This window comes from Ovis canadensis, chromosome 17, assembly GCF_042477335.2.
Source record: "Ovis canadensis isolate MfBH-ARS-UI-01 breed Bighorn chromosome 17, ARS-UI_OviCan_v2, whole genome shotgun sequence".
Lineage (NCBI taxonomy): Eukaryota > Metazoa > Chordata > Mammalia > Artiodactyla > Bovidae > Ovis > Ovis canadensis.
In genome coordinates, this window is record NC_091261.1 from 55,491,456 (window position 1) to 55,518,160 (window position 26,705).

At 43.9% G+C, this 26,705-nt stretch overlaps 1 protein-coding gene across 11 annotated transcripts in view; it reads right to left on the bottom strand.

Annotated features, from left to right (window-relative positions):
- Nucleotides 1-26,705, bottom strand: part of EP400 (E1A binding protein p400) — a 112,120-nt gene that overhangs the window by 70,472 nt on the left and 14,943 nt on the right. For 4 of the 11 annotated variants that reach the window (XM_069557428.1, XM_069557420.1, XM_069557421.1 and 1 more), the window contains exons 2-5: nt 15,029-16,386; nt 13,431-13,541; nt 1,828-1,915; nt 348-455 (exon numbers count right to left, since the gene is read on the bottom strand). In XM_069557428.1, coding sequence (XP_069413529.1) covers nt 348-455; nt 1,828-1,915; nt 13,431-13,541; nt 15,029-16,351 — 1,630 coding nt within the window. In that variant the 5' untranslated portion in view covers nt 16,352-16,386. Of the gene's footprint in view, nt 1-347; nt 456-1,827; nt 1,919-13,430; nt 13,542-15,028; nt 16,387-26,705 lie in introns of all 11 variants that reach the window. The other 7 variants (XM_069557430.1, XM_069557422.1, XM_069557425.1 and 4 more) reach the window with 5 other exon arrangements.

The window sequence follows — 26,705 nt, forward strand, 5'->3', positions numbered from 1 at the left end:
AACAAGGAAAGAAAGGCTCTCGGCCTTTGCGAGTTAGCACCAAGCAGAGCAGGCACAGACTAACCACAGGGTCCCTACCACAGCAGCAAGTCAGAAAATACACAGGAGGGAAAACCGGAGAGAAGCTGAGGACAGTGGGGCATGTGGCTCCGCTAAGGTGACAAGAGCTGGTCTCCAGTGGTTTCCTCATGCTGTGTTAAGTGGGACTCAGAGGAACATCCCAGCGGCAGAAACCACCTGGATATGCTACCTGGACTGCACACGTTCAGCCTGGTGCTACTTCCCTAAGCCCTCTCTGCACTCCCTTTTTCTGAACTAAGAGAGCTAGTTCTGGTGCTGGGTCTTACCTTGAACTGTCGGCATTAACTGCTGGAGAGGAACTCCTGTATTCACCCCTGGGTGCTGGAAAACTACCCCTTGGTGACCCACTTCAAGTCGAGGTCTCTTAGACTGCTCTAGAATAATTTTCAGAAAAGGTGCAGTTTGATGTAAAAAAATAAAACCACAAAAGTAGTAGAAAAAACATGTGTAAGTGTTTTTATCATCTTTGAACAGAGAGGCCTTTCTATGCATGAACCAAAATGCAGAAGCCATAAAAGGTTGATAAATACACTTTCTTTCTGTTAAAAACTTGTAAATATAAAGAATAGCATCATAAAAAGGCAAAGGATAAGCGTCAACCTAAGAGACAATATCTGCAACATACATGATGGGCAACATTCAGAAAGCTCTTACAAATTAATATGAAAAGGCTCAACAACCAGACAGACGAAATGGGCAAAGAACACAAACAGCTAGCGGAGGGACACATTCACAAATGGTTAAAAATGTGAAGAGATACTACCACCATAATGAAATGAAAGAAATCCATTTCAAAACAAACATTTCATTTTTCACCCGTAAGATTGACAAAGATTAAAAGATTGGTCATACTTAATAACATAGCCAAAATCTGAGAGAACCAGAAACTGCTAATGGGGCAAAAACCGGCCCTATCCTTTTGGAGGGCAACTTAGCATCACTAGCCCTTCACTATGCACACACTCTGATCAGCAGTCTCATTCCTGGAGTGCTGCTTTTACAAACATGCACAGACATATAGGAAAAAATGTGAAACTAAAGGTTTAATCCTATTTTTATTATAACAGAAAAAAGGTAACACTAACAAATGAATGCTAACATTATTCTCTAATGAATAAAGGAAACATCCATGCACCGGGTGCAATACTTTGCAGCCATCAAAAAGAATGAGGTCCATGACTGGGAAATATAACCTAGTCATTTAATATTAAAGGCGTAACAGTGCATATAGGGTTGCATTTTAATTTTTTCAGAATGACACACCTGAAGCAATGCTTGTCTGGGAAAATGAACAAACGCAGCCAGCTCTGTGGCTAGGGAATGGAGAAGGAATACCAAACCAGAGGTGAGCTCAAATTACACCTTGCTGAATTGTTTGAATTTTTTACACAAAATGTGTATTAAGTTTCTAAGTTGGAGAAAGAATCCAGTTTGAAAAAATGAGTGACAATTTGAAAAGGCAGGTTTACACTTGAGGACATGAACCTATAAATGCACACAGAAAATGAAACTGGAATATACCTATTCAACTAACAAACTTCTAACTTCAGTACACATAAACACGCACAGGAATATTTTGTTGAGTTGATTACTACCCAAAGAAAAATTAACTATCGAAGTAGAAACGAACCAGAACTAAATTCTTTAAGGGCCATGCTTCAGAAACAGGTGGCCACTACACTGGAACTCCCAAACTAAGAAGCCAACTGGCTCTGTAGACCCCTGAGCCTGTGCTCCATGACATACCTGCCGGGGGTCCCGCCTGCTGTCTCTTAAAGGGATCCGTTTCAATCGCACTTCCGGATGCTGCCACCAGGGTCCCTGCAAGGGCTTGCTGCTGGGGGGGGAAAAAAAGAAAAACTGAGATTTTCATAATTTAAGTGCATCACAAGAATGAATGTAAACTAAAACTGTCATAATTACCCCAAACACTGACTTCAATCATTTTTGAGAAATGTTATCTACCCAATATATTGTAAAAAAAAATAATTTAAGTTCTAACTTACCTCTGGAGAATAAAAAAGGACTTGCATTCTGGTTTTAAGCGGAATTTCAGATCAATGAGAATCTAGAGTCTTTCAGAAACAAACTGGCTTTGCACACAGAATGACAGCAGAATCTAATGCAGGAAATCTTAGTTTTGTCTAGGACTACAGCTTAGCCTCCCTAATTATTATACTACCTGTCATCACACAGCCCGCCAAAATCACAAAGCTGAATGATAAGAAGAAAGGTTGAAACTGTCTTCCTACTGGGAAATGGCACTAAAACTCCAATTAATAACAATCTAACTTCAAAATGGTACTGCAATTAGCTGTGTGAAATATATACAGGTTATTTAAAATGTTCTAATGAAAAGCTACCATCAAAGACAGAAACTGGGCGCCCTACACCTCTGACATCTCTGCACCACCTTGCAGGGATACCGAATGCTAAAAATGAGGTTAACAGTTGCTAATTATTTTTAAATAATTCAACTACATCCACTCTACTTATCAAGGCATTTTAAATGCAAGTTCTATATGTCTGAACAAAGTAACTGCCTGTGAGAGCAGTTGTTGATCCTTGCCATCTAGGAATGTATACTACACCACCAGGACCAGCCATGCAGCAGGGTTTGCCTTACATGGTACAGGGACTCAGTAATGAAAAGGGAAAGTAAGTACTCCACCCCATCCAACCCAGTTTACATGTAACAAAGACTGGGGGAGGAAGGGAGGGAGGAGGAGAGAAAAGAATGATATAAAAAAACAGACAATATGTGAACAGTGGTTATCTTTGGGGACAAGATTACAATCAATTTATAATTTGTGTGTGTGCACTTTTTCTAAATTTTCCAAATGTTTTATGATGAAAATGTATTACTTCTATAATCAAATAGAGGGTGTTTTGGTGTGGTTTTTTTCAATAAAAGAAATTGGTACAGGGTTCTGTGTTCAGTAATGGCCAAGAACATCCCATTGGGCCAAACACATTCCACATAAACATAAACTCTAAAAGAAATATAAAAAATGCGACAAGGTGGCCAGACACAGGATGGAACTCGATGCTTGCACGGAGGAACTGGAACTATCAATAGCAGAGGCTTCTGGGCTTATGGTATTTGGCACAAGGCAGGCCTCAGACCCAGAAGCAGAGGGCCTCACTGGCTTGAAGACCACTGGGATGGAGCACAGGAGACCACAGCAGAAGTGAGGGAGGACAGTCACCACAAGGGGCAGCTGGGGCCTGATCTCTGGCTGCCTCCTAAGCCACACACATGCCAAGGCTCCAAGCACAGGCCAGCGTGACTACACTGAGAGCTCAGGAGACAGGGTTCACCGCCTCAGCTCAATCACGTTAACTAAATGCAAAAGCAAAACCACCAATACTCTTCAGAAGAATATTTCATTAACAGAACTCAGGGTCTCTGTAACCTATTATTCACAACACCCACGGTCCAATTCAAAATTACTTCAAAACACAAAGAGACAAGAAAACATGAGTCGTACTCAGAAAACAAATTGATAGACACCAACCCCTAGACAATTCACATGCTGGAATTAGCAGCAGGGATTTCATAGCAGCTTTTAGTAAGTATGTCCAAGAACATAAAAGTATGTTTTTATGAAGGATGAGAGGACATCTTCACAGAAAAAAAAAAAAAACTATTAAAAAACAGAACCAATCTGAAAAAGAATATATATATATATATCAATCACTTTACACCAGAAACACTGTGAATAAATTAATTTCAACAAAAAATATAAAAAGATAACCAGAGATTTTAGAACTGAAAAAGTGTCTGAAATTAAAAAATTTCATTTGATAGGCTGAACAGTAGAGTGGGGATGCAGAGGTCAGTGAACTGAAAACAGATTCTTGAAAGAAGAACTAGAAAAGGACTGGACTTCAGGACTCACCACAGGGTGTGGACACCAGGGCAGCATAATGCTGCTTAAGGATGGATGACAGATGAAAAAGCTGAGCAGAGAGCCCAGAGGGAGACTCAGACGCACACAACCCTGTCAGTTCCTAAAGACTCCAAAGCAACATAATGGAATGAGAAGTCTTTACAACCTAGAAGATTGGACATTCATATGAAGAAACTGACAAGTTACACTTCATTAAACATAAAAGACTATGTCATCAAAGACACTTGTCTTTGCCTAATTCCTGATAGCCACTGTTTCTTGGTTTTCAGAATGATTTTTAGTTTCATCTTATACGTCTTCATGACTATTTTAATGGGAAAGACACTGCTGTCTTTAAAATACCAATTTGATTTTAAATAACAATCATATATTAGAACTCTTTTAAAAAATAAAAAAAAATACTTATGGGGAGAATAAAAAAGAACAGTTGAAGGAACTGGGGATGTAGCTGACAGAAAAGAAAAGCAGACTTAAGTTACTCTGGAGGAAGAAATTAAGACCAACCAGCTGTACTAACAACCAGCTGGTTACCAATGGGTAAATTTCTATCCAATTTAAACAACACACATAAGCTGAGTGGCACCATGGGGTCTGTAGGGCTGGATGAAAGAAAAGGACATGGTCAATGAGATGATGACCTTCCTAAGTGCCTGCAAAAGAAAAGAACTACTTGTAAGTAGAGAGGACTTTGTCTCTCAATTCAAGACTCTAAAAAGAAGTCTCCCCAAGGTTATTCTTCAGTAAGCATAAAGGAGAGGAAAGCACAAACAAATCACTCATGCCTTCTTTCTGCAAGTATGTCTATTAAATCAAGTTAAGCTACCACTTTATAACTATCAACTTTTAACTACACACATAAAAACATGAACACACATATAAGAATTAAAAAATCAATCACTGGGGGATAATTAGAAATTTAGGATTAAAATATACACACTGCTGCTGCTGCTGCTGCTGCTGCTGCTGCTAAGTCGCTTCAGTCATGTCCAACTCTGTGCGACCCCATAGACGGCAGCCCACCAGGCTCCTCCATCCTGGGATTCTCCAGGCAAGAACACTGGAGTGGGTTGCCATGTCCTTCTCCAATGCATGAAAGTGAAGAGTGAAAGTGAAGTTGCTCAGTAGTGTCTGACGCTTAGCAACCCCATGGACTGCAGCCTATCAGGCTCCTCCACCTATGGGATTTTCCAGGCAAGAATACTGGAGTGGGTCGCCATTGCCTTCTCCAATATACACACTACTCTATATAAAACAGATAACCAACCAGGACCTACTGTACAGCACAGGGAACTATATTTTTAATGTCTTGTAATAATTTATAATGGAAGAAAATGTAAAAAAAAAAAGAATATATACATTTATATATACAAGTGTATATAACTGAAATCAGTTTATCAACTATTTTTCAATACAATTTTTCTAAATGGAAAAAAATCAATTGGGATAAGGTTACAGAACTCTAATTATTATTCATTTCCTTTAACATTATAATCACTGACAAATAATCTCCAATTAGAATTTCTTTAAGATCTAAATAACTGTAATAAAAACCATCTGGGAGAATTCTCTGGCTGCTGCTGCTGCTGCTAAGTCGCTTCAGTCGTGTCCGACTCTGTGATCCCAGAGACAGCAGCCCACCAGGCTCCCCCGTCCCTGGGATTCTCCAGGCAAGAACCCTGGAGTGGGTTGCCATTTCCTTCTCCAATGCATGAAAGTGAAAAGTGAAAGTGAAGTCGCTCAGTCGAGTCCGACTCTTAGTGACCCCATGGACTGCAGCCTTCCAGGCTCCCCCATCCCTGGGATTCTCCAGGCAAGAGGACTGGAGTGGGATGCCATCGCCTTCTCCGGAATTCTCTGGCAGTACAGTGGTTATGACTCGTCGCTTTCACTATCGTGGGGCCAGGTTTTCACTGGTCAGGGAACTAAGATCTTGCAAGCTGCATGGTGCAGCCAAAAAGAAAAAATACTACCTCAAAATCTTTGAGAAGCAAACAGAAATTAATATATAACACAAACAGTTCTGAACTGGGACTTCCCCAAAAGTTACCACAGAATTTAAATAGTGGGATATGAATGTTCACTGAACACTGTTTTTCTCCACTGGAAATTTTTCATAATAAAATGCTAAAAAGTAGAAAGACTTATAAGTTTACAAATAACACCCAGGTACTGATCCTGAGGCTTAATGCCCTGGAGCCCTGGTGCACTATGAAGGCATCCCCTGTCCCACCAGGTACTGGCCGCCTGATCCATGGGTGACCGCTTCCCTCTGGTGCCAAAACCCACAGGCCACGCTCCACTCTATGCTGTGTTTGGTTTTGCTTCCTTGTTGTTTAGTCGCTAACTCATGTCTGACTCTTTGCGACCCCATGGACGGCAGCAGGCCAGGTTTTCCTGTCCTTCACTATCTCACAGAGTTTGCTCAAACTCATGTCCACTGAGTCGGTGAAACTCTAACCATCTCATCACTTGCTGTCCCCTTCTCCTTCTGCCTTCAATCTTTCCCAGCATCAGGGTCTCTTCCAATGAGTCAGCTCTTGCATCAAGTGGTCAAAGTATTGGTGCTTCAGCTTCAGCATTAGGCTTGACAATGAACATTCAGAGTTGATATCCTTTAGGATTGACTGCTTTGATCTCCTTGCAATCCAAAGGACTCTCAAGAATTTTCTCCAGCATCACAATTCAAAAGCATCAATTGTTCAGTGCTCAACCTTCTTTATGGTACAACTCTCACATCCATACCTGACTACTGGAAAAACCACAGCTCTGACTATATAAACTGTTGTTGGCAAAGTGATGTCTCTGCTTTTTAATACACTGTCTAGGTTTTTTCATAGCTTTCCTTCCAAGAAGCAAGTGTCTAATTTCATGGCTGCAATCACCGTCCACAGTGATTCTGGAACCCAAGAAAATAAAATCTGTCACTGTTTCCACTTCTTCCCCTTCTATTTGCCAGGAAGTGATGGGACCAGATGCCATGATCTTAAGTTTTTGAATGTTGAGTTTTAAGCCAGCTTTTTCACTCTTTCACCCTCATTAAGAGGCTCTTTAGTTGCTCTTCACTTTCTGCCATTAGAGTGGAATCATCTGCATATCTGAGATTGTTGATATTTCTCCCAGCAATCTTGACTCCAACTTGTGATTCATTCAGACTGGCCAACATTTCGCATGATGTACATGATGTACTGTGTATTAAATAAGCAAGCTGACAATATACAGCCTTGACATACTCCTTTCTCAATTGTTTCACGTCCAGTTCTAACTGTTGCTTCTTGACCTGCATACAGGTCAAGAAGGTTCCTGGTGGCTCAGATGGTAAAGAATCCACCCGCAATGCAGGACACCTGGGTTTGATCCCTGGGTTGGGAAGCTACCTGAAGAAGGGAATGGCTACCCACTCCAGTATTCTCACTTTGAGAATTCCACAGACACAGGAGCCTGGCGGGCTACACAATCCTTGGGATGACAAAGAGTGGGACATGACTAAATGACTGACACCCTGCTTCCTAGTGAACTTTAACTGAAGAAGGCTGCCCTTGGGCTCTCCTGTAGCCCCTTCTGCTCCACATGGTGCTGCTGAGGCTCACCCACACCTACTCAGTCATTTTTACCACTGATTATGCATACAGAGCATTCCTCTGTATGACTGTGCACGACCAACTGATCTATTCTGCTGTGGTGGACATTTTGCTTCTTTCCAGTTTGGGGTTATCATAAACAATGCTGCTGGGAACATTATTAGATATGTTTTCCAGCTCACAAACACAACAGTATCGTTGGAGTATGCTGTTTGGGTCAAAGGGCCTGCCCACGTTCACCTTCTCCAGATCATGTGAAATGTTTCCACACTACACTCCCATCAAAAGTGAGTAAGAAGGAACTTCTCTGGTAGTCCAGTGGTTAAGACTCCGTGCTCCCAATGTAGGGGGCCTGGGTTCAATCCCTAGTCAGGGAACTAGATCCCACATGGTGCAACTAAGACCAGCTGTAGCCAAATAAATAAATATTTTTTTTAAAAAAAAGGTGGATGAGAGGACTTCCCTGGTGGTCCAGTGGTTAAGAATCCACCTGCCAACAGAGGGGACACAAGTTTGATCCCTGACCCAGGAAGATTCCACATGCCATGTACCACAACAACCGAGGCCACACGCTAGAGCCCATCAGTGGAAGAGAGTTCCACAGACCTAAATAAACAGATTCTGTCCAATTTTAATCTGGCAACCTGGTTAGTATGGTAGTAAATCGGAGGGTATAATTTATGTCATTGTGGAGATCATGCACCTAGGTTTAAGGGCACTCTCTGCCTTTCACTGTCCCACTGTTCTTACAAAAATATTTATCAATGTGGTTTATAAATGCATTGATATATTACATTCTTCTAAGCACTAATAGGAAAGACGTTTCACTGATTAAATTTTCTGACAATTGCCAATTTAGAAAATGTATCACATTCATTACCACAAGCACTTAAATACTGGGTTCAAATGATTATTCCCCCCTAAGTGGAACCAGGTTCCTTACAGAAATGACTGATTCCTGGACTGAATCAAGGCATATGGAAGAAAAACTTTCAATATTTTGTGCCAGAAGGTAAGGAAGTACTCAGAGAGTGACAAGGATGTGTCAAAAGTATATAGAGCCTGTCTGAAAGGGCTCTCATTGGTCAAATTACAGATAAACTGAACATCAAAATAAACAGTAAGAGGGACTACCCTGGCGGCCCAGTGGTTAAGAAGCATGTCCAGCTCTGCGCAACCGTAGAGACTGTAGCCCGCTTGGCTCAGCTGTGGCAGGCAGGGGTTGGGGCCACTCTAGCTGTGTTGCGAGGGCTCCTCATTGCACTGGCTTGTCTTATTGCAGGGCACACGCTCTAGGTGCGGGGGCTCCAGCAGTTGCCACTGATGGGCTCTAGAGCATGGCCTCGCTTGCTGTGGTACAGGCAAGAATACTGGAGTGGACTGCCACGCCCTCCTTCAGGTGATCCTCCTGACCCAGGGATCGAATCCGAGTCTCTCATGTCTAATCTGCATTGGTAGGTGGGTTCTTTACCATTAGCACCACCAGGGTCACAGGTTCAATCCCTGGTCGGGGAACTAAGATCCCACACGCCTCAGAGCAATTAAGCCTGTGTGCTTCAATTAGAGTGCATGCACAGCAACAAAAGATCCTGTATGATGCAACAAAGACGCCTCATGCTGCAACTAACACCCAGTGCAGTCAAAACACACCTTAAAGATAAACGAACAGTAGTAGTAGAATAAACAGGAATAAAATGGGCTGGGAGCTGGGTAGTAGACGGCTGGCAGGAACATGAGAAGACTTGATGGAAGTGAACATCTCAATATATGCATGGGTTACATGGGCACTTGTCAAACTCAACAAACTGTAACACTTGAGATCTGTGTATTCCCTGCTTACAAATCATACCTTAATGTGATATAATTCATCATTTCTACACCAAAAGAGAAACATCACATGATTAGGTAACTAGATGTAGAAACGGTATTTGAAAAAATTCAACATCCATTCATGACAAACACTAGGAAAAAAGAATTTCCTTAACCTGATAATGGATAGCTACAAAATCTATGGCTAACATCATACTTGATGGTGAAAGACTGAATGCTTTCCTCCTAAGATCAACACGGTAAGAATGTCTGTTCTTACCACTCCTATTCAGCCTCACAGCGGAAGTCCATGCTAGTGCAACATGGCAAGAAAACGAAAAAGGAAAAAGCATATAACTAGGAAAACATAAATCTTGCTTTCTCTGCAAACACGATTTCTCTAGGTAGAAAATTCCAGCTACCAAAAAGCTCCTAAAACTAATAAATGAGTTTTTTGCAAGGTTGTACAACTCACTGTATTCCCATATACTTGCAATAAACAACTAGAAAATAATTTTTCAAGTTAAGTACCACCTATAGAATCACAGAAAAACTAGACTTTATGGGTAGAAATCTAACAAAATGTGCCTAGAATGTGCATGCTGAAAACTAGAAAGTATTGATGAAAGAAATCAAAGAAGACAAAAATAAATGGAGAAATATATCATATTCCTGGTCTGGAAGACTGAATGTTGTCAAGATATTACTTCACCCCAAACAGATCAACCGAGTCAATGCAATCCCAACAGGATGTTCTATAGATACCGACAAGCTGTTTCTAAAATGTATATGAAGAGTGAAAGGAACCAGAATGACCAAAACAATTTTGAAAAAGAACAAAGCTGAAGAGAACAATACTGATTTCAGGACTTACTACAAAGCTGCAGTAGTAAAGACAGTATGGCACTGCCAACAAAATAAGACATATAGATCAATCAAAGAGAAGAAAGCCTAGAAACAGACCTAGATGGGATTTTTAGCAAAGATGCAAAGTCAACTCAGCAGATACAAGATAAAAGAAATGGTGCTTAACTATCAATACGCGAAGAAAAAAACCTCTAGCTATGCTTGCACGTTACACAAAATTTTACTCAAGGACTTCCCTGGTGGCCCAGGGGCTAAGAGTCTGCCTCCCATGCAGGGGACATGGGTTACTCCCTCGTCTGGGAAGATCCCACATGCTGCAGGGCAACTAGGCCCACGTGCCAAAACTACTGAGCCCACGGACGCTGGATCCTGTGCCCTGCAACGAGAAAAACCACTGTGGGGAGAGGCTTCCGCACGGCAACTAGAGTAGCTGCAACTAGAGAAAGTCTGTGTGCAGCAACAAAGACTCAATACAACCAAAAAAACAAAAACACGTTACTCAAAATGGATCACAGACCTAAACGTAAAACATAAAACTATACAACTTCTAGGGGAAAAAACTAGAGGAAATTTTTGTGACCCTGGGTTGAGCAAAGAGTTCTTAGATAAATGTCAAAAGCATAATAATAAAAGAAAGAAATGGCACAAGAGATTGCATCAAAACTCAAAATTTTTGCTCTTAAAAAAACAATATAAAAGAAGCTAAGGCAGAGAATGAAGAGAAAAATATTTCCAAATTTGTATCTGACAAAAAGCTTACATCCAAATTATATAAAGAATTCTCAAATGCAACAATAAAGCAAATGACTCAATAGAGGAAAAACTGGTGAAAGAAATGAACAGATACTTCACCAAAGAAGATATACAAATGCCAAATGAACACAAGAAAAGTTGTTTTCAATATCATTAGTCTTTAGATATAAAAATTAAAACCACTACTTACATATTAGAATAACAACAAAAGAAAACTGACAAGAACAAACCGAGGGGAGGAAGCAGAACAACAGGAACTCTCATTCACGGCTAGTGGGAATGCGAAACCGAACAGCCACTGTGGAAAAGTTCGTCAGTTTCACATAAAACTGAATGTACACTTATTAACAACCCAGCAATCTGTCTCCTAGATATGCCAACAACTGGAAACCACCCAAAGTCCTTCAAGGGGTGAACAGATAAACAAAGTATGGAACATTCATACAACAGAATACTGCTCAGCAAAAAGAGAAGCAATTGGTAAATTCAACAATATGAATTGAATTTCAAATGCATCACGCTACATGAAAGAAGCCAGACTGAAAATGCAGCATAGACTATATGATTCTATTTACATTTTATTCCAGAAAAGAAAAAAATCATAGAGACAGAGAATAAAGGTTAAGGGAGGGAGGGAATCTGATGACAAAGACGTAGCATGAGGAACACCTGGGGGATGAGAGAACTCTGTTTCTTGTGTGGTGGTGGTTATACAACTTGAGGCACTTGACAAAACTCACCAAACTATGCACCCCCCAAAATGAATTTTACTGAATTAAGCAAGTTTAAATAAGGGACTTCCAAGGTGGTCCAGGGGTTAAGAGTACACCTGCCAATGCAAGGGACATGGGTTCGATCCCTGGTCTGGGAAGATCCCACATGCCTCAGAGCAACTGAGCCTGTGCACAGCTGAGCCCATGCACTGCAACTGCTGAAGCCCGTGCGTCTACAGCCCATGCCCCACAACACAAGAGGCCACCACAACATGAAGTCTATGCAGTGCAATGAAGAGTAGCCTCCACTCACAGCAACTAGAGAAAGCCCATACACAGCAATGAAGACCCAGCACAGCCAAATACATAAATCTAAAAAAATAAAAATAAGAACCACATATGAATATAAGAATGGAAGAAAAAAGGAAGCTCATCACTGCAGCAGACTGCCGACTAGTGAATGCAGAAGGAATAACGGAGTTAGAAAATCCACTTTGCCATCTTTACCATGACAACTAATGCTGGCAAGGCTCATCGAGAGGTGGTAGATTAGTGGCCATGTCAAAGGACATTCTACAAAATAACCGACCAGGACTCCTCACAAGAGTGAGGAGTCAGCCTACATTAAAGAAGACAGCCTAGATTAAAGAGAGGCATGACAACTAAACACAACTGGTGATCCCAGACTGGGGAAAAACAACTATACAAAGCAAGTCACTGGAACAAGAGATAAAACTTGCACATGAGCTGTGGCTTAGTCATAGTAAAAGTTACTGTAAAATTTCCGGAACTGACTATCATACCGTGGTTAGACCAGATGACACTGGTGCCTGATACTACTTGCTCGAGTATTCAGGGATACAAGTGCACGAATACGATGTCCACAACTTACTCTCAAACAGTTTGGGGGGAAATGTGTCTTTGTGTACATATGAGAGAGAAAATGAAAATAATGCAAATGGGGTAAAAAGTTAACAACCGGTGAATCTGGGTACAAGATACAAGGGGAGTTCTTTGTACTGTTATTGTAACTTTTATATGGATTTGAAATTACATCAAAATTAAAAATTAAGAAGTTTTTTAAGACATACCATCACAAGATTAAACTGCTTTCAGAACCTAGCATAATCTATTCCAAAATGACTAGACTCTGACCTGTACTTTTAGGTTCTTGGCATTTATTAATATAAAACTGAATGACTTAATTTTCAAAAATTAATCAGTCTGCATTCAATTAACATCCATTTAGAAGCCTAAGGTCCTGATAGTTCAAAACTATGTTTTACTTTAGGGTTTCTTCCAGCTACAGAAAACAGCAAGTTATCTATAAAATCTTTCTTTCTGCCCTGTTTGCACTGTTCTCAAAAATACAGATAAAAGACACAAGAAAGAACCAACATTGAAAACACAGCACACAGGAATCCTGAGCACACATTCAACAGGACTATAGGTATTAGATGACATGCATGCTGAAGCTACTACTGAGTTACAGGTCAATACACACAAAAAAATAATGCATTAAGGTCTGTGTTGTCATTTACTCATGCAATTTAGTTGTATAATTTTATATGCAGGAAGACTTTTTTACTTTTTTAAAATAAGGAATGGGCTCTGGAAAAAAAAATGCTGAAGAGCAAATAGTAAATTGAAGGTTAAAATATCTGGATGAGGAAAAGTTTCGGATGAGACTACATTTTAGAACCATCGAAAAGTACCTGAAATGGTTGCTGCTGGGATGAAAAAGCAGCAGAAACATTTGGAGGAAGCTGGGTTGCTATAGCAACAGGAGTACCAGTCTGCCCATCCTTTCCTGTCACAACCTTTACCTGAGAGGAAATATTTTGAGAAAAAAAGGCAACATAATTTTTAAGACTGCTCAAAATTTTGTTAGAATTTTACTGCTGATAGCTCACCAATGTCTGGTGTTTTAAAATGGAATGTTTTTGCATCAAATCCTGTAAAAGGACACTGAACTAATTTATGACAGATTTATAACATAACACCCTAACTCAACTGCAAATCTTGCAGAAACTCCAATTTAAGTCACAAGTACAATATCCTTAGATTCTTTAACTTCAAACTTTAAAAATGGGAATGGCAGACAGTCTTCAAATAGCAAAGCCCTGACAGCTTCAGAGGCAGTTTGCACCCTGGCCTACTGCGTGCAGGTCAGAATGGTAATGACAGATAAAGGGGACTGAGCCTACAGACAACATTGGTGTACAAACATAAACAGAACTGAACTTCACTATTTCATGGCAACAGAGGGGAAACCCTCAAAAAAATCATATAAACCTTTTAGAAAATAAAAAATGGTTCATCCTGGAAAGGGTGTTAAAGAAAACACCAAATGGCAAAGCCACACATAATAAATACCAATGAGGAGATGAGCAAAGAGGCCAGCTTTTGTGCATCAAAAGCTGATTTCTTTGCAGAAGAGCTGACAGAAATTTACATTTTGGCTCTATCAAAAAAACAAAGTAAGTCCCACCAACATAGTGTACAGTACACAACACAAAGGCACAGAAACAGTGCATCACAGTGCACCTCCCTGTCCCCCTATCTGGTCAGCTTCATTCTTGGGGAGTGTAGGTAAAAGCACCTGAAGAGTCACTGAGGGGTCGGAAAATCCCAGTGGGGAGGACCTATTAAGCACCCATTCCAGGCACCCAAAATTTCACCACCTAAAAAGGAGTCTTATCTTAAATATCATTCTGTAGGTATTTGCAAAAGTGTGAGTTAAATACATGATCTTAAATCTAAGACATCTACAAATTGAAAAAATTCTGTTTTGCTGTAATAACCATATTTTATAAAGATACCTTAAAAATATATGTAGTGATTTAAATTTCATCTGATATACTGTAACAAGCTGGTGATTCAAATTCTTTCTTTAAAAATGATATCCATGCTGTTTTTAGTGGGTGGACCTACAGAAGCAAAATGTGAAACCTGGGGAATCAGCAGGAAGGTGGCCATGCCCCTGGCTTCTGCAGGCTTTCAGGGCCAAGCAATGGGCAGACACCCGGCAGAGCACAGGGTAAGGCTGGGTCACGCCAGGTTAGTTCTCCAAACCAGGGAGGTGTCGCTGTTCTAAAGGAGCCAGCATTACTCACAGCATCACTCTGCACCGTCTTCCCAACTAGACCAGCCCTTTCCTTCCATGAAGGAAAAAGTAAACCCATTCTTCAGTTTTACTCCTGGATGAAATCCTCATGAGACTGCATCTTATACACACCCCAGGCTCACAGACTACTTTTGATTTGAAGTTGCGTAGACTCAACTCCACATAGCATGATCCGCTGCTTCTCACCTCATCATTGATAACCTCAGACTTCTCTTCTTCCTCCTCCTCCTCCTCCTCCTCTTCTTCAAGGTCCAAATCATTCTGCCTAAGATAAGCTTGTAAAGGGGCATAATGTTTCTTCTTAAACGCTAAGAAATCCATCATGTTCCCTTGAAGGTGCTGCAGGAAGAACAGTTCGATCAAGTACTCCTTGAAGGCCTCCTTCAGCGCCTCCATCTCCCTGTAGTGATAGTCCAGGCACTGCTTCCTCATCTGAGCCAGCTCCTGGGAGGCTGGGGGGATCTCCTCCAGCTTTCTGGGAGCCTTCCTCACGCCTGTGCTCCCCGCAGATGAGAGGGGAAGGCTGGAGAGGCCCGGGGGCACTGCGGTCCTGGAAGGGCTGGTGGGGGGCGGTGGGGACGTCATCCCAAATGCCGAAGTCCCCCCGACCCCGACCCCAACCCCGGGGAGCAGAGGTCTGGTCAGTGGTGGCCCCTGCAGCACCTGCTGCTGCTGGATCAGCTGCCCCTGGATGATGCTGCTGATCTGGGGTGGCAAGCTTGTCGTGGTGATGTGGCCGGGGCTGGACAAAGGCTGCAGGCCTGCCCCGCCTGCGGCCGCAGGGCTCTGAGGCCCCAGGTGGTGGACGGTACCCCCAGACTGTGCGTGGGGCTGTGAGAGTCTCCGTTCTCTGCTGACCGTGATGGGCGCCCCCGCATGCTGCAGCTGAACCTGGGTGCCCGGGGCCATCTGCGCCAGGCCCGAGCCCTCCTGGAACACGAAGTGGCCACCGCTGGACGGGCTCAGGCTGATCTGCCTCACCAGCACGCTGGCATCCACAAAGCCCCCGGTGGGACTGCTGCTGCAGAGACCCAGGCCGGGGCCGGGGGCACCTGCCCGCACGCTCTGCAGGCCCGGCCCTGGCCCGGGGCTGGGCTGGGTGGGGCTCTGAGTCTGCACCTGCTGCGACAGTGGCGAGGTGACCTGGATGTATGACGGAGACCCGTGCTCAAACCGCCTCTGCTGCGCGCTGAACTGGTATCCTGGAGAAGTGGGGCTGGGCAGCGGCAGGGGAGCCAGCGTGATCTGGGGGTTTCCGCCCACCACCGGCCCCACATTCTGAAGGGCGATATTCACATTCTGCCCGGCCACAGGACTCCGATTCATCAGCTGTGAAACTTGGTAACCGGGGGACTGGGGTGCAGATGGGCTCACCGCCGGGGCGAAGGGCGTGGCGGGGGACTGGGGGGGGTTGGGGTGGGCCTGCTGCTCTTCTCCTTCGCTGCCGGCGAAGGCTCTTGACCTCTGCAGCTGGTGCTGGACATTCTGAGGGCCGCTGCCATGGTGCATGATCGCACTCCTCTTTTATCCAACTTAACGTTCTCCTGAAAAATTAAAGTTAAAATCAAGTTACTTAAGGGCAAATAAAACCATCTGATCACTACTTATTTCCAGTACCACTCAACACCCCAGGACAGGGTTCTGAAAGGATATTCCCCCAGCATCTGACACAAACCACTGTCTTCCTGAGGAGATGGCGCTGGAGACCACCTCCTTCAGCAGAGGAGGGACAAGGCCTTCTGGGTTTCACTGTACCTGGGGCCAGGACAGCCTGGCAGGAGCAGGTGGGTCCCAAACAGCTCCTGAGGAAGGTAATTAACCATTACTTGCTCAAGGCCAGCAGGATCTAACTCGGAGCTGGTGTTCGTGGCTGGCACACTTCTTCCAGGGAGGCGAGTAGCCCTGCTCCATGCCAGGCTGGGGTGATCCACCTGTCTCTCCCACAAGAGGGATGGCACCCAGGAGGCGGTCAGTGACTCTCACCGCATGCCACCACTGCGTGTCACCAGAACAGAGCCCCTAACCCTTTATTCGCTGACAGTTTTCATAAACGTCTGTGCTATGGTCCTGGCAGATACCCCTGGGTTCAGTTCAGTCGCTCAGTCGTGTCCGACTCTTTGCGACACCATAAATCGCAGCACGCCAGGCCTCCCTGTCCATCACCAACTCCTGTAGTTCACTCAGACTCACGTCCATCGAGTCAGTGATAACATCCAGCCATCTCATCCTCTGTCATCCCCTTCTCCTCCTGCCCCCAATCCCTCCCAGCATCAGGGTCTTTTCCAAGGAGTCAACTCTTTGCATGAGGTGGCCAAAGTATTGAAGTTTCAGCTTTAGCATCAGTCCTTCCAAAGAACACCCAGGACTGATCTCCTTTAGAATGGACTGGTTGGATCTCCTTGCAGTCCAAGGGACTCTCAAGAGTCTTCTCCAACACCACAGTTCAGAAGCATCAATTCTTCGGCGTAACCTGAGTACAAACATGCACAGCCCCCATCCCAGGTCAGACACTGTGTTCCTGGGGAGAGGGCCCTGGCCTGGGTGTCAGACTTGCACCTCAGCCTTCTTTACAAGCTCATCCAGAGGGGGGATTTCAGGAAGAAAACCTAAGGAGAGAGGGGAGCAGCTAGGACTCGAATCCCCATTCCAAGAGAGTCCCCATTCCAGGAGAGTCCTGGTCAGGGGTTCACCTACTCTCTGGGAGCTGGGACACGGCTTTAAAGGGGCTTATGGCCCCAAACTGCTAAGTGCAGTGGACTAGAGGGGGAGGTGGGAGAGGGAATGACAGGAGAAAGGACAAGAAAAGCAGAGGATGGAGAGAGAGGAGGCCAATTCTCAGATGGAGCAGGGAGACTGCTCACAAGTCACACCCGGCCAGAGCCCTGAGTCCTGCAAGGGGACAAACCCCACTGGGAAGAGAATGACAGCCTCAGCCTGTCTGCTCCCCACTGTGGCTTGATCACAGACACAGAAATACCCTTCCACCATTTAAAGTTCTCAGTCTTCACTGACACGCCTAGCTCCCCATCTCTGGTGTTCCTTCCATCACTCCCCCACACCCCCCCCGCCCCGGGAAAAGTAGGAAAGTGATGCCTTTCATCTTGAGGGCATCATTATCTCACTGAGAAGTCAGATAAGGGGTGAAAAACATTAAATACCAAAAGTTACAAAACTTACAAAGTGGAAATACACATTTGTATGAAAGCTCCCAGACCTGGGCGCCTGGCTAAAATACGCATATACATGAAATCAAAAGCTACAGAACTCATGGGATACACAAGTACAGGCTGAGAAAACATAAAAACCAGTGCCTATTCAAACTAGAAGGCACTTTCTGCTCTGATGACTATCTCTGAAGATCACTATCTCTGATCTAAAGATCACAGGCAAGCTCAGAAAGCACAGCTGAATGGGAAATCAGGACCAAAGCAAAGAACAGCCTTAATTATCAAACCAGGAGCCCACTCCCCACTTAGCCCCAGCAGAGAGAGCCCAGCAAAGTAGGTGGGAACTGTGAGTTGGGGGACACAGCTTGGGAGGGGGACCTCTCCCATGCTGATTGCTTTCAAACTGAGCTTTTGTTCCTGATCTTTTTAAACAAGCATTATGAGGAAGATTCATGTAGAACAGACACAAAAACAGGATAAGGAGAATACACTGTGATCACTAACAGGTTGAAAAACTGTGGAGGGGTAATGGAAAAGCATATTCAAAAAAAGACTGTCTATACGTGTATAACTGAGTCACTTTGCCACACAGCAGAGTCTGACACAACACTGCCAATCAACACTTTGTTGCTACTGTTGTTGTTGTTATTGTTTAGTCACTCAGTCATGTCCGACTCTTTGCAATGGACTGTAGCCCACCAGGCTCCTCTGTCCATGGCATTTTCCAGGCAAGAATACGGGAGTGGGTAGCCATTTCTTTCTCCAGGAGATCTTCCCAGCCCAGAGAATAAACCCACGTCTCCTGCACTGGCAGGCAGATTCTTTACCAATGAGCCACCAGGGAAGTCCACATCAATCCTGCTTCAGTTAAAAAAAAAAATGTGGAGGGAGACAGAGCAGATGTCAGAGGGCTCAGAGCTCAGAGTATGCTTAGCAGGGTGAGACAACAGTGGGAAAGCGGACCTCATTACCTCTGACCCAATAATGTGACCTCTGTAAATCTCTAAGGAAATTCACCTACCAATTTTTTAAAATTATGCTTAAAAATATTTATGACAGAACAATGCAGTGAAAGTAGAAAGAGCAACCAGAAATATCCAATACTCAAGTTCTAGACAGAGAACGTGAAAGTGCCGAAGTGTTAGTCACTCAGTCGTGTCCAACTCTTTGTCACCCCATGGACTGTAGCCTGCCAGGCTCCTCTGTCTAAGGAATTCTCCAGGCAAGACTACTAGGGTGAGTTGCCCTTCTCAGTTTTTCAGATATATTATTGAGTGAAAAAAGCAGAATATCAATTACACAACTTAACCCTCCACTGTTAAAAAATTCAAATTTTAAAATGTCTACTAAGATATATGGAAACATAAATACTGACCTTCACCTGCCAAAGACACCTGAAGAGCCACACAATGGAGCCGCCTCAGCCTCATAAAGGCTGAGCTACAGACACACCCACACCACGAGGACGCCAAGGAGCACGGCCAGACAGAAGGACCACTGACTGCCGGCCACTGAATTGACAAGACATTCTGGAACAGGCAAAACCACAGGGACAGATAAGACAGAATCTGAGAGGTGGAGAAGAGCTGCAAAAGCAGGCGGGAACTTGGCAGCATGGACCTACTTGTACATTCGATTTGCGATGATGGTTACAAGAATGAGTGTGTCTGTCCAAATTCATAGAACTGTAAACTACACCTCAACTTTTTAAAAAGGTTCCTGACTTCAGTGAGCTTACAAGTCAAGTTAGAGGAACAAACCAAATCAACTATAATGTAAAGAAACCACTTATCTAAAACAGCATCCCCCCAAAATATGGCACAGATACCCTGGCAGAAAGCAAAGCCACCACCAGGCAAGACAACTTTGAACTGGTGCTGGCGATGTTCCTAATTGTAAGGTCTGTCAGAAGCAGCTGGAGTGAGCTGTTTGGCTCATAGTTCGGAGCACACTGCCTGGAGCAGGCCAAGGTTGGCAAGCTGAGTCAGGGCACCGCCACAGCCTGTGAGGAGCAGGCACAAGCCCTCCGACCACCGTGAGCAGTGCCCACCAGTGTCGCACGGTGGGGACAGGGGCAGGCATCTGTGTGGCTGCTGCTCTTGCAGGACAATGCTGGCATCACAAAGAGGCACATCTGGTGCTGGGAAACACCACCCTAAGAAATACCTACCTGGGCCCTGTCCTTAGTGCAGGTCAGGGGTCCCAGGTGAGAACTGGAAAGAGTGACGGGGAAAAGGGCTCAGAAGATGGGGTCCTGATAGCAGCTGCTCTCACCCCACCCCCACCAGGCTAAGGCTCAGCCCCCCAGCCCCTCCCGCCCCAGTTGCTCTTCTGGGCGTTGCCAGAGTCCAGGCAGCCAGGCATTGGGAATCCTTCCTTCAACAGGCAGGGAGCTCAGGTCATGAGCCATCTCCCACTCGGCCCCCACATCTCCCAAGACAGATCTCGCCTTCCCACCAGTCGGTCCTGCCGTGGGTGGTTCTGCTCTGTAGTAAACAGCCCCCCGGATGGGAGGAGAGCAAGGAGAAGGGAACAGGGAAGAGGGTGGAACAGGCCTTGGACACATAGTTCTAGAGAAAGTGTTAGTTGCAGGCCTCGGAGCATGAATTCAGGGCAGAAGAGACAGACAAAACATGATGTGAGTGAAGAGAGGATAGAAGCCACAAAGAGTGTCCGGAAATACTTTCAAGTGGAAACTCCAGAAAGCAATTTGGCAGCAGGTGTAAGAGTCTTACAGCACACTCACATCTTCTGACGCAGTCACCTGACTTTTAGACCAGCCTTAGAAAACACATCATCAGAGTTGTGTTCAACATGGGCTTCCCTGGTGGCTCAGACGGTGAAGAATCCACCTGCAATGCAGGAGACGCAGGTTCGATCCCTGGGTCGAGAAGATTCCCCTGGCAAAGGGAATGGCTACCCATTCCAGTATGGACGTTCACTATATTATTTACAGCAGAAAGCTGGCATGCCCAACGGTAAATATCACTAACCTTCAATTCATCTACGAAAACAGTATCAATACTGAATATGTGACAGTGCACACATGCCTTTTTTCCTGCTGCCTTTGGCTGCTTTCCAACCTTGTCCCTCACTGGTGCATGCCATGGTCATTAGCGCTTTCACCAAATACTCTGATCCTCCTGGAGTATTTGGTGAGCATCTCCCAGCCCTGAATCAAGTGGTCATGCTGTGGCAAAAACGGGGGCATGCTGTCTGCCATGCTGACTTTCTCCTGCTTGGTGGTTCACAGGAGCACAGAGATGAAGCCTCAGGGGGCATGACAAGCAAGCTAACTTCAGGAAACATGTGGGGGGCACTCCGCCCCGCCTGGGAGTCACAGGCACCTGGGGAGCACCTGTTAACTGCAAGAACTGGGTATAGCTTGGCTGATCCAGCACATAAAACAATAAATGCAAAGAGACTGATAGATACAGAGATCAAACAGTGGTTGTCAGAAGGGAAGAGATGGGAGGGGGCAAATGGGTGGTTCTGCCCATTTGCAAAGGGAAGGGAATTAAGTGGCAGAAACCTCCAGATGTACAGTAAGTCACAGGGCACCAGGTGAAGCGTGCGGAACACTGGCAGTGATACTGTAACACCTCTGTATGGGAACAGATGGCTACTAGACTCATCACAATGACCATTTCATAACATGTGCACACGTCAAATCATCATACGCCTGAAACTAACATAATATTGTACCTCAACGATCTTTCAACTAAGAATAAAAACAAGAAAACCCTTCCTCATAGAAGTGACTCCTCACCCTCCACTGCAGCCCATCACACAAACCCCAGCAGTTCTCGGCCGTAAGACACAAGGCCCCGTTGACGTCTCTCTCCCTGCCTCTGCGACTTCTGGCTGTGGTTCACCGAGGGAGCCTCTCAGGCTTCCATGGGATCCACAAATGGGTACCTCCCAAGAGCTGCAGATCAAAGAGAAAAACGCCTCCTACAGACAGATGCCATTTTTAAGGCTCTCTGCCTGCTGCTGAGATTTTTTAAATAAATTTTTTTTAAGCATTACTAAATTCATAACAGCTTTCTGTGAGGTGAGTGAACTAAGATCCAGAGTTTCTTAGATCAATCCATTTTAAACAATAAAAGGCAGGGACTTCCCTGGCAGTTCAGCGGTTAAGACTCTGCACTTCCACTGCAGGAGGCGCAGGTTCAATCTCTGGTCAGGGAATTAAGATGCCACGTGCACACAGTGTGGCCAAACAGTAAAAGGAAAAAAGGAAAAGAAAAGCCAGATCGGCCCCTGAGGCCCACCTACCCCCACACCTCACATCCTTCACAAAAAATTACTCAAAGCGGGGAAATCAAACCATAACAATATTTTAAAACAGATGAGAATATCTCTATAATCCTGCACTGAAGAAGAGTTTCCTAAACATGATGTGAAACCTAGAAACAATATTTATTTTTAAAAAGCATTAACAACTGACAACTCTACTAAAGAAAACATTGCAATACAAAAGATGGATAAAAAAAATATTTGAAGCCTATATGACAAAAGGTTATCCATCCTTAAGAATTCCCACAGAAAAAGCCAACAACCCAAGAAATATAAACCAAAAATTCTACAAGAAATTCAAATGACAGAAAAACACCAAAAATGCTTAACCTCATTAATAACGAAATACGAAATAAAGTGAGACACCTATCTGTTGTTTAACAGGTGAGTGAAAATCAAAACACTGATAATATTCAGGTTCAGTAAGGCTGCTGGGAAATGGGGAACCCTCCACACACACGAGGGAAGCAAAGCAGAGAGCTGGCTTGCTGGAGGGTAACGTGGCGTCATCTGACACAGTGCTAGCATACACTGATCAGGGAACTCAACTTCCAAGGACCTAGTCATAGGAATATACAACTGTCCAACAACGTTCACTGTAATATTTATAAGGTTAAAATTGCAAACAGTGTAAATGCTCACCTATAGGGAACTTTTAACAAAATTTAGTATAACCACGCCTTAGAAGCAGCCACTAAAAGAATAAGAAAATACCTGTATGTCCAGAAATTATTGTTATTGTTCAGTCACTAAGTCGTGTCCAACTCTGCGACCCCACAGACTGTAGCAAACCAGGCTTCCCCGTCCTTCACTATCTCGCTGAGTTTGCTCAAACTCATGTCCACTGAGTCAGTGATGCTATCCAACCATCTCATCCTCCGTCACCCCCTTCTCCTGCCCTCAATCTTTCCCAGCATCAGGGTCTTTTCCCATGAGTCAGCTCTTCACATCAGGTGGCCAAAGTACTGCAGCTTCAGCATCTGTCCTTCCAATGAATACTCAGGGTCAAGGTGAGTAAAGCTGAACATCTGTATAGCATATGTTAATATAGGTGTATGTATACGCATGTTTTTAAAACTCCAGTGTGACAATATATATATGGGTGTATACATATTTCTAGCTGTCTCTATACACATTAAAAGAAACATCTCTGGCCAACCACAGTTGCATTTAGAGTAAAGGAGAGCTGTTGGAATGGGCTCACTGATGAACCACCAGCATTGAGAACAGTACCTGTACATCACAGATAGCCAATAATTGCCTGGAGAAAGCAGAAGAAAAGTAGAGATGGGCAAATTGCTGGAACATTAGCGTGCTGAAGACCAAGACCAAGGAGACAGACAGAGCCAGGGCTCAACGCATTGTTCCATCACCTGGGGAGTTCTCACGTAGCTCAGGAGATGCTGGCAATCATGGGCATCCTGGCCATCTCAGGCTTGTCTGCACGTCTTCAAGGCCCGTAAGGGGCTCTTTGAACCAGATGCTGTGCACTGGACATGGGGGCTTCCTCCCTTTCAGAAATGGCCCTCTTGATAGCACAGTACAGAAATATTTTTCTGAAATATCTTCTAAAAATACTTTTGTTTAGTCTGTGTGATGTTATCTGCTGTTTGGATTTATTTCAAATATTTTTAAATCAGGAGATTTCCCATAAATATGCAAGTTGTCAGCTTCGTTCATTAGAAAAATCCAAATACTCGCCACACTGGGCCACATCCCCCCAGCAGAAGAAGCAAGAGTGAGCAGAAGCTCCAGGCCACCGTGCTCACTGCGGCCACCATGACAGCAGTGTGCCTCCCACACCCATGCCCAGGGCCAGGCACTGCTTGTTGCCCACGGAGCACGGCTATCAGCCTGGAGAAATATTTCTACTACACTATCAAGAGGGCCATTTCTGAAAGGGAGGAAGCCCCCATGTCCAGTGCATAGCATCTGGTTCAAAGAGCCCCTCACGGGCCGTGAAGACGTGCAGACAGAAGCCTGAGATGGTCTGGCCTGCCACAAAAAAGGCCAGGTCCACTTCCTAACACAGTGGCCAGGACTGACCAGAACCCAGACCTGGGCTTCTTAACCAACACCAAAACACTATTTCAGTATGCCTCTACAAGGCTGCTCACAAGCAACGAACCAAACGCTTGATTCAATTCAATCAACCAAATGCTTGATTACCTCCTTGCCTATATTTATAAACCGGGATTTTCCATTGCAAACTTCAGTAAAACAAAGTGAAATTCCAAGGTAAGACCTGAAGTTGAATTTCTCAAGCACATTCACTTGTAAGCCCATCACTGATAATAACAGAAAAGTGAATTAAAACTAAGCTGAAACATCATTTCTCATCTATTAGCCTAACAAAATTCAAAGGCCAGACACGTGCAGCTCTGGGAAATCAGGCCCTCCCAGCTCTGTCCAACCCAACACAGGGGTCTGGCACCACTGAACAAAACTGCACATGCTCTTACCCGTGGGCCCAGCAGTCCCACTACAAATTCACCAGGAATCTCCACCTCCAAAATGAAAACATGTGAGCACAAAGTTTATTCACTATGACATTATTTCTAAATACAAAATACCAGAAATAAACTACACATCCATAATATCTCAGAGACTGGTTGACTATATTATGGCACACTGACTTTAAAAACTTTGTATAAGAAAGGGAAAAAGAAAGACAGATGAACTAATGGAAGGATAGAAATATATCTTTCCTGTATTCTCTTTTTACAAATTGTAACAGACATTCAAAGATTTACTGACTATCCTTCTCAAACTCTTCCAAAAAACAAAATGAACAGAAGGGACTTCCCTGATGGTCCAGTGGTTAAGACTCCACGTTGTCAATCCAGAGAGCGTGGGTTTGATCCCTGCTAGGGGAACTAAGATCCCACACATAGTGCAGCATCTCCACTCAAAAAAAAAAAAAAGAGGCAGCACTCCCAAAATCATTTTACAAAGCCAACATTACTGATAATGTAAGCTAGACAACACCACCACAAAGAAAATTACAGGTTAACATCCTCAATGAACAGAGGTAAAAATCCTCAACAAAATATTAGCAAACTGAATTCAATGATACATTAAAAGGATAATACACTATGATCATCTTCCCTAGTGGCTCAGAGGTTAAAGCGTCTGCCTACAATGCAGGAGACCCGGGTTCAATCCCTAGGTCGGGAAGATCCCCTGGAGAAGGAAATGGTAACTCACTCCAGTATTCTTGCCTGGAGAATCCCATGGACGGAGAAGCCTGGTAGGCTACAGTCCACGGGCTCGCAAACAGTCAGACACGACTGAGCGACTTCACTTACTTACTTACACTATGATCAACAAGGACTTATTCCAGGGATACAAGGATGGTTCAACATCAGCAAATCAATGTGATATACCACAATAACAAAATGAAGGATAAAAATCATATGATCACCTCAATAAATGCAGAAAACGCATCTGACAAAAATTCAACATCCATTTAGAATACAAACTCTTTCCACAAAGTGGGTATACAGGGAACATATGTCAACATAATAAAGGCTCCATATGACAAGCTCACAGCTATACCATCTTCAACAGTGAAAAGCTGAAAGCATTTCCTCTCATATAAGGAACAAGATAAGGATGCCCACTTTTGCCACCTGGATTAAACATACTTTTGGAAGCCCCAGCCAGAGCAATCAGACAGGGAAAGGGAATAAGAGGCATCCAAATCAAAAAGGAAGCAGGGACTTCCCTGGTGGCACAGTGGATAAGAATCTGCCTGCCCAGGTAGGGACACGGGTTCAATCCCTGGTCCAGGAAGATTCCACATGCCGCAGAGCAGCTAAGCCCGTGTGCCACAGCTTCTGAGCCTGCACTCCAGGGCTGGTAAACCACAACTGCTGAAGCCTGTGCACCCAGAGCCTGTGTTCTGCAACAAGAAAACCACTGCAATGAGAAGCCCATGCAATGAAAAGTAGCCCCGCTCACTGCAACCAGAGAAAGCCCGAGCAAGGCAACAAAGACTCAGCACAGCCAAGATTAAATAAAATTTATTCTTTAAAAAAGGGAAGCAGTAAAACTGTCACTATCTTCAGATGACACCATATGATATAGAAAATCCTCAAGGCTCCACCAAAAAAACTTAGAATTAAATGAATTCAGTAAAGTTGCAAGATACAAAATCAATATGCAAAAATCTTAGACTTTTTTCATACAGTAAGAATTACCAGAGATATTAAGGGGAAAAATCTCATTTACAATTGCAACAAAAAGAATAAAGATATTTAGGAATTTTCTGACCAAGCAGGTCAAAGTCTTGTACACTAAGGACTATACGACACCAGTGAAAGAAACTGAAGATGACACAAATAAACGGAAAGCTAATCTGTGCTCACAGATTAGAAGGATTAATATTGTTAAAA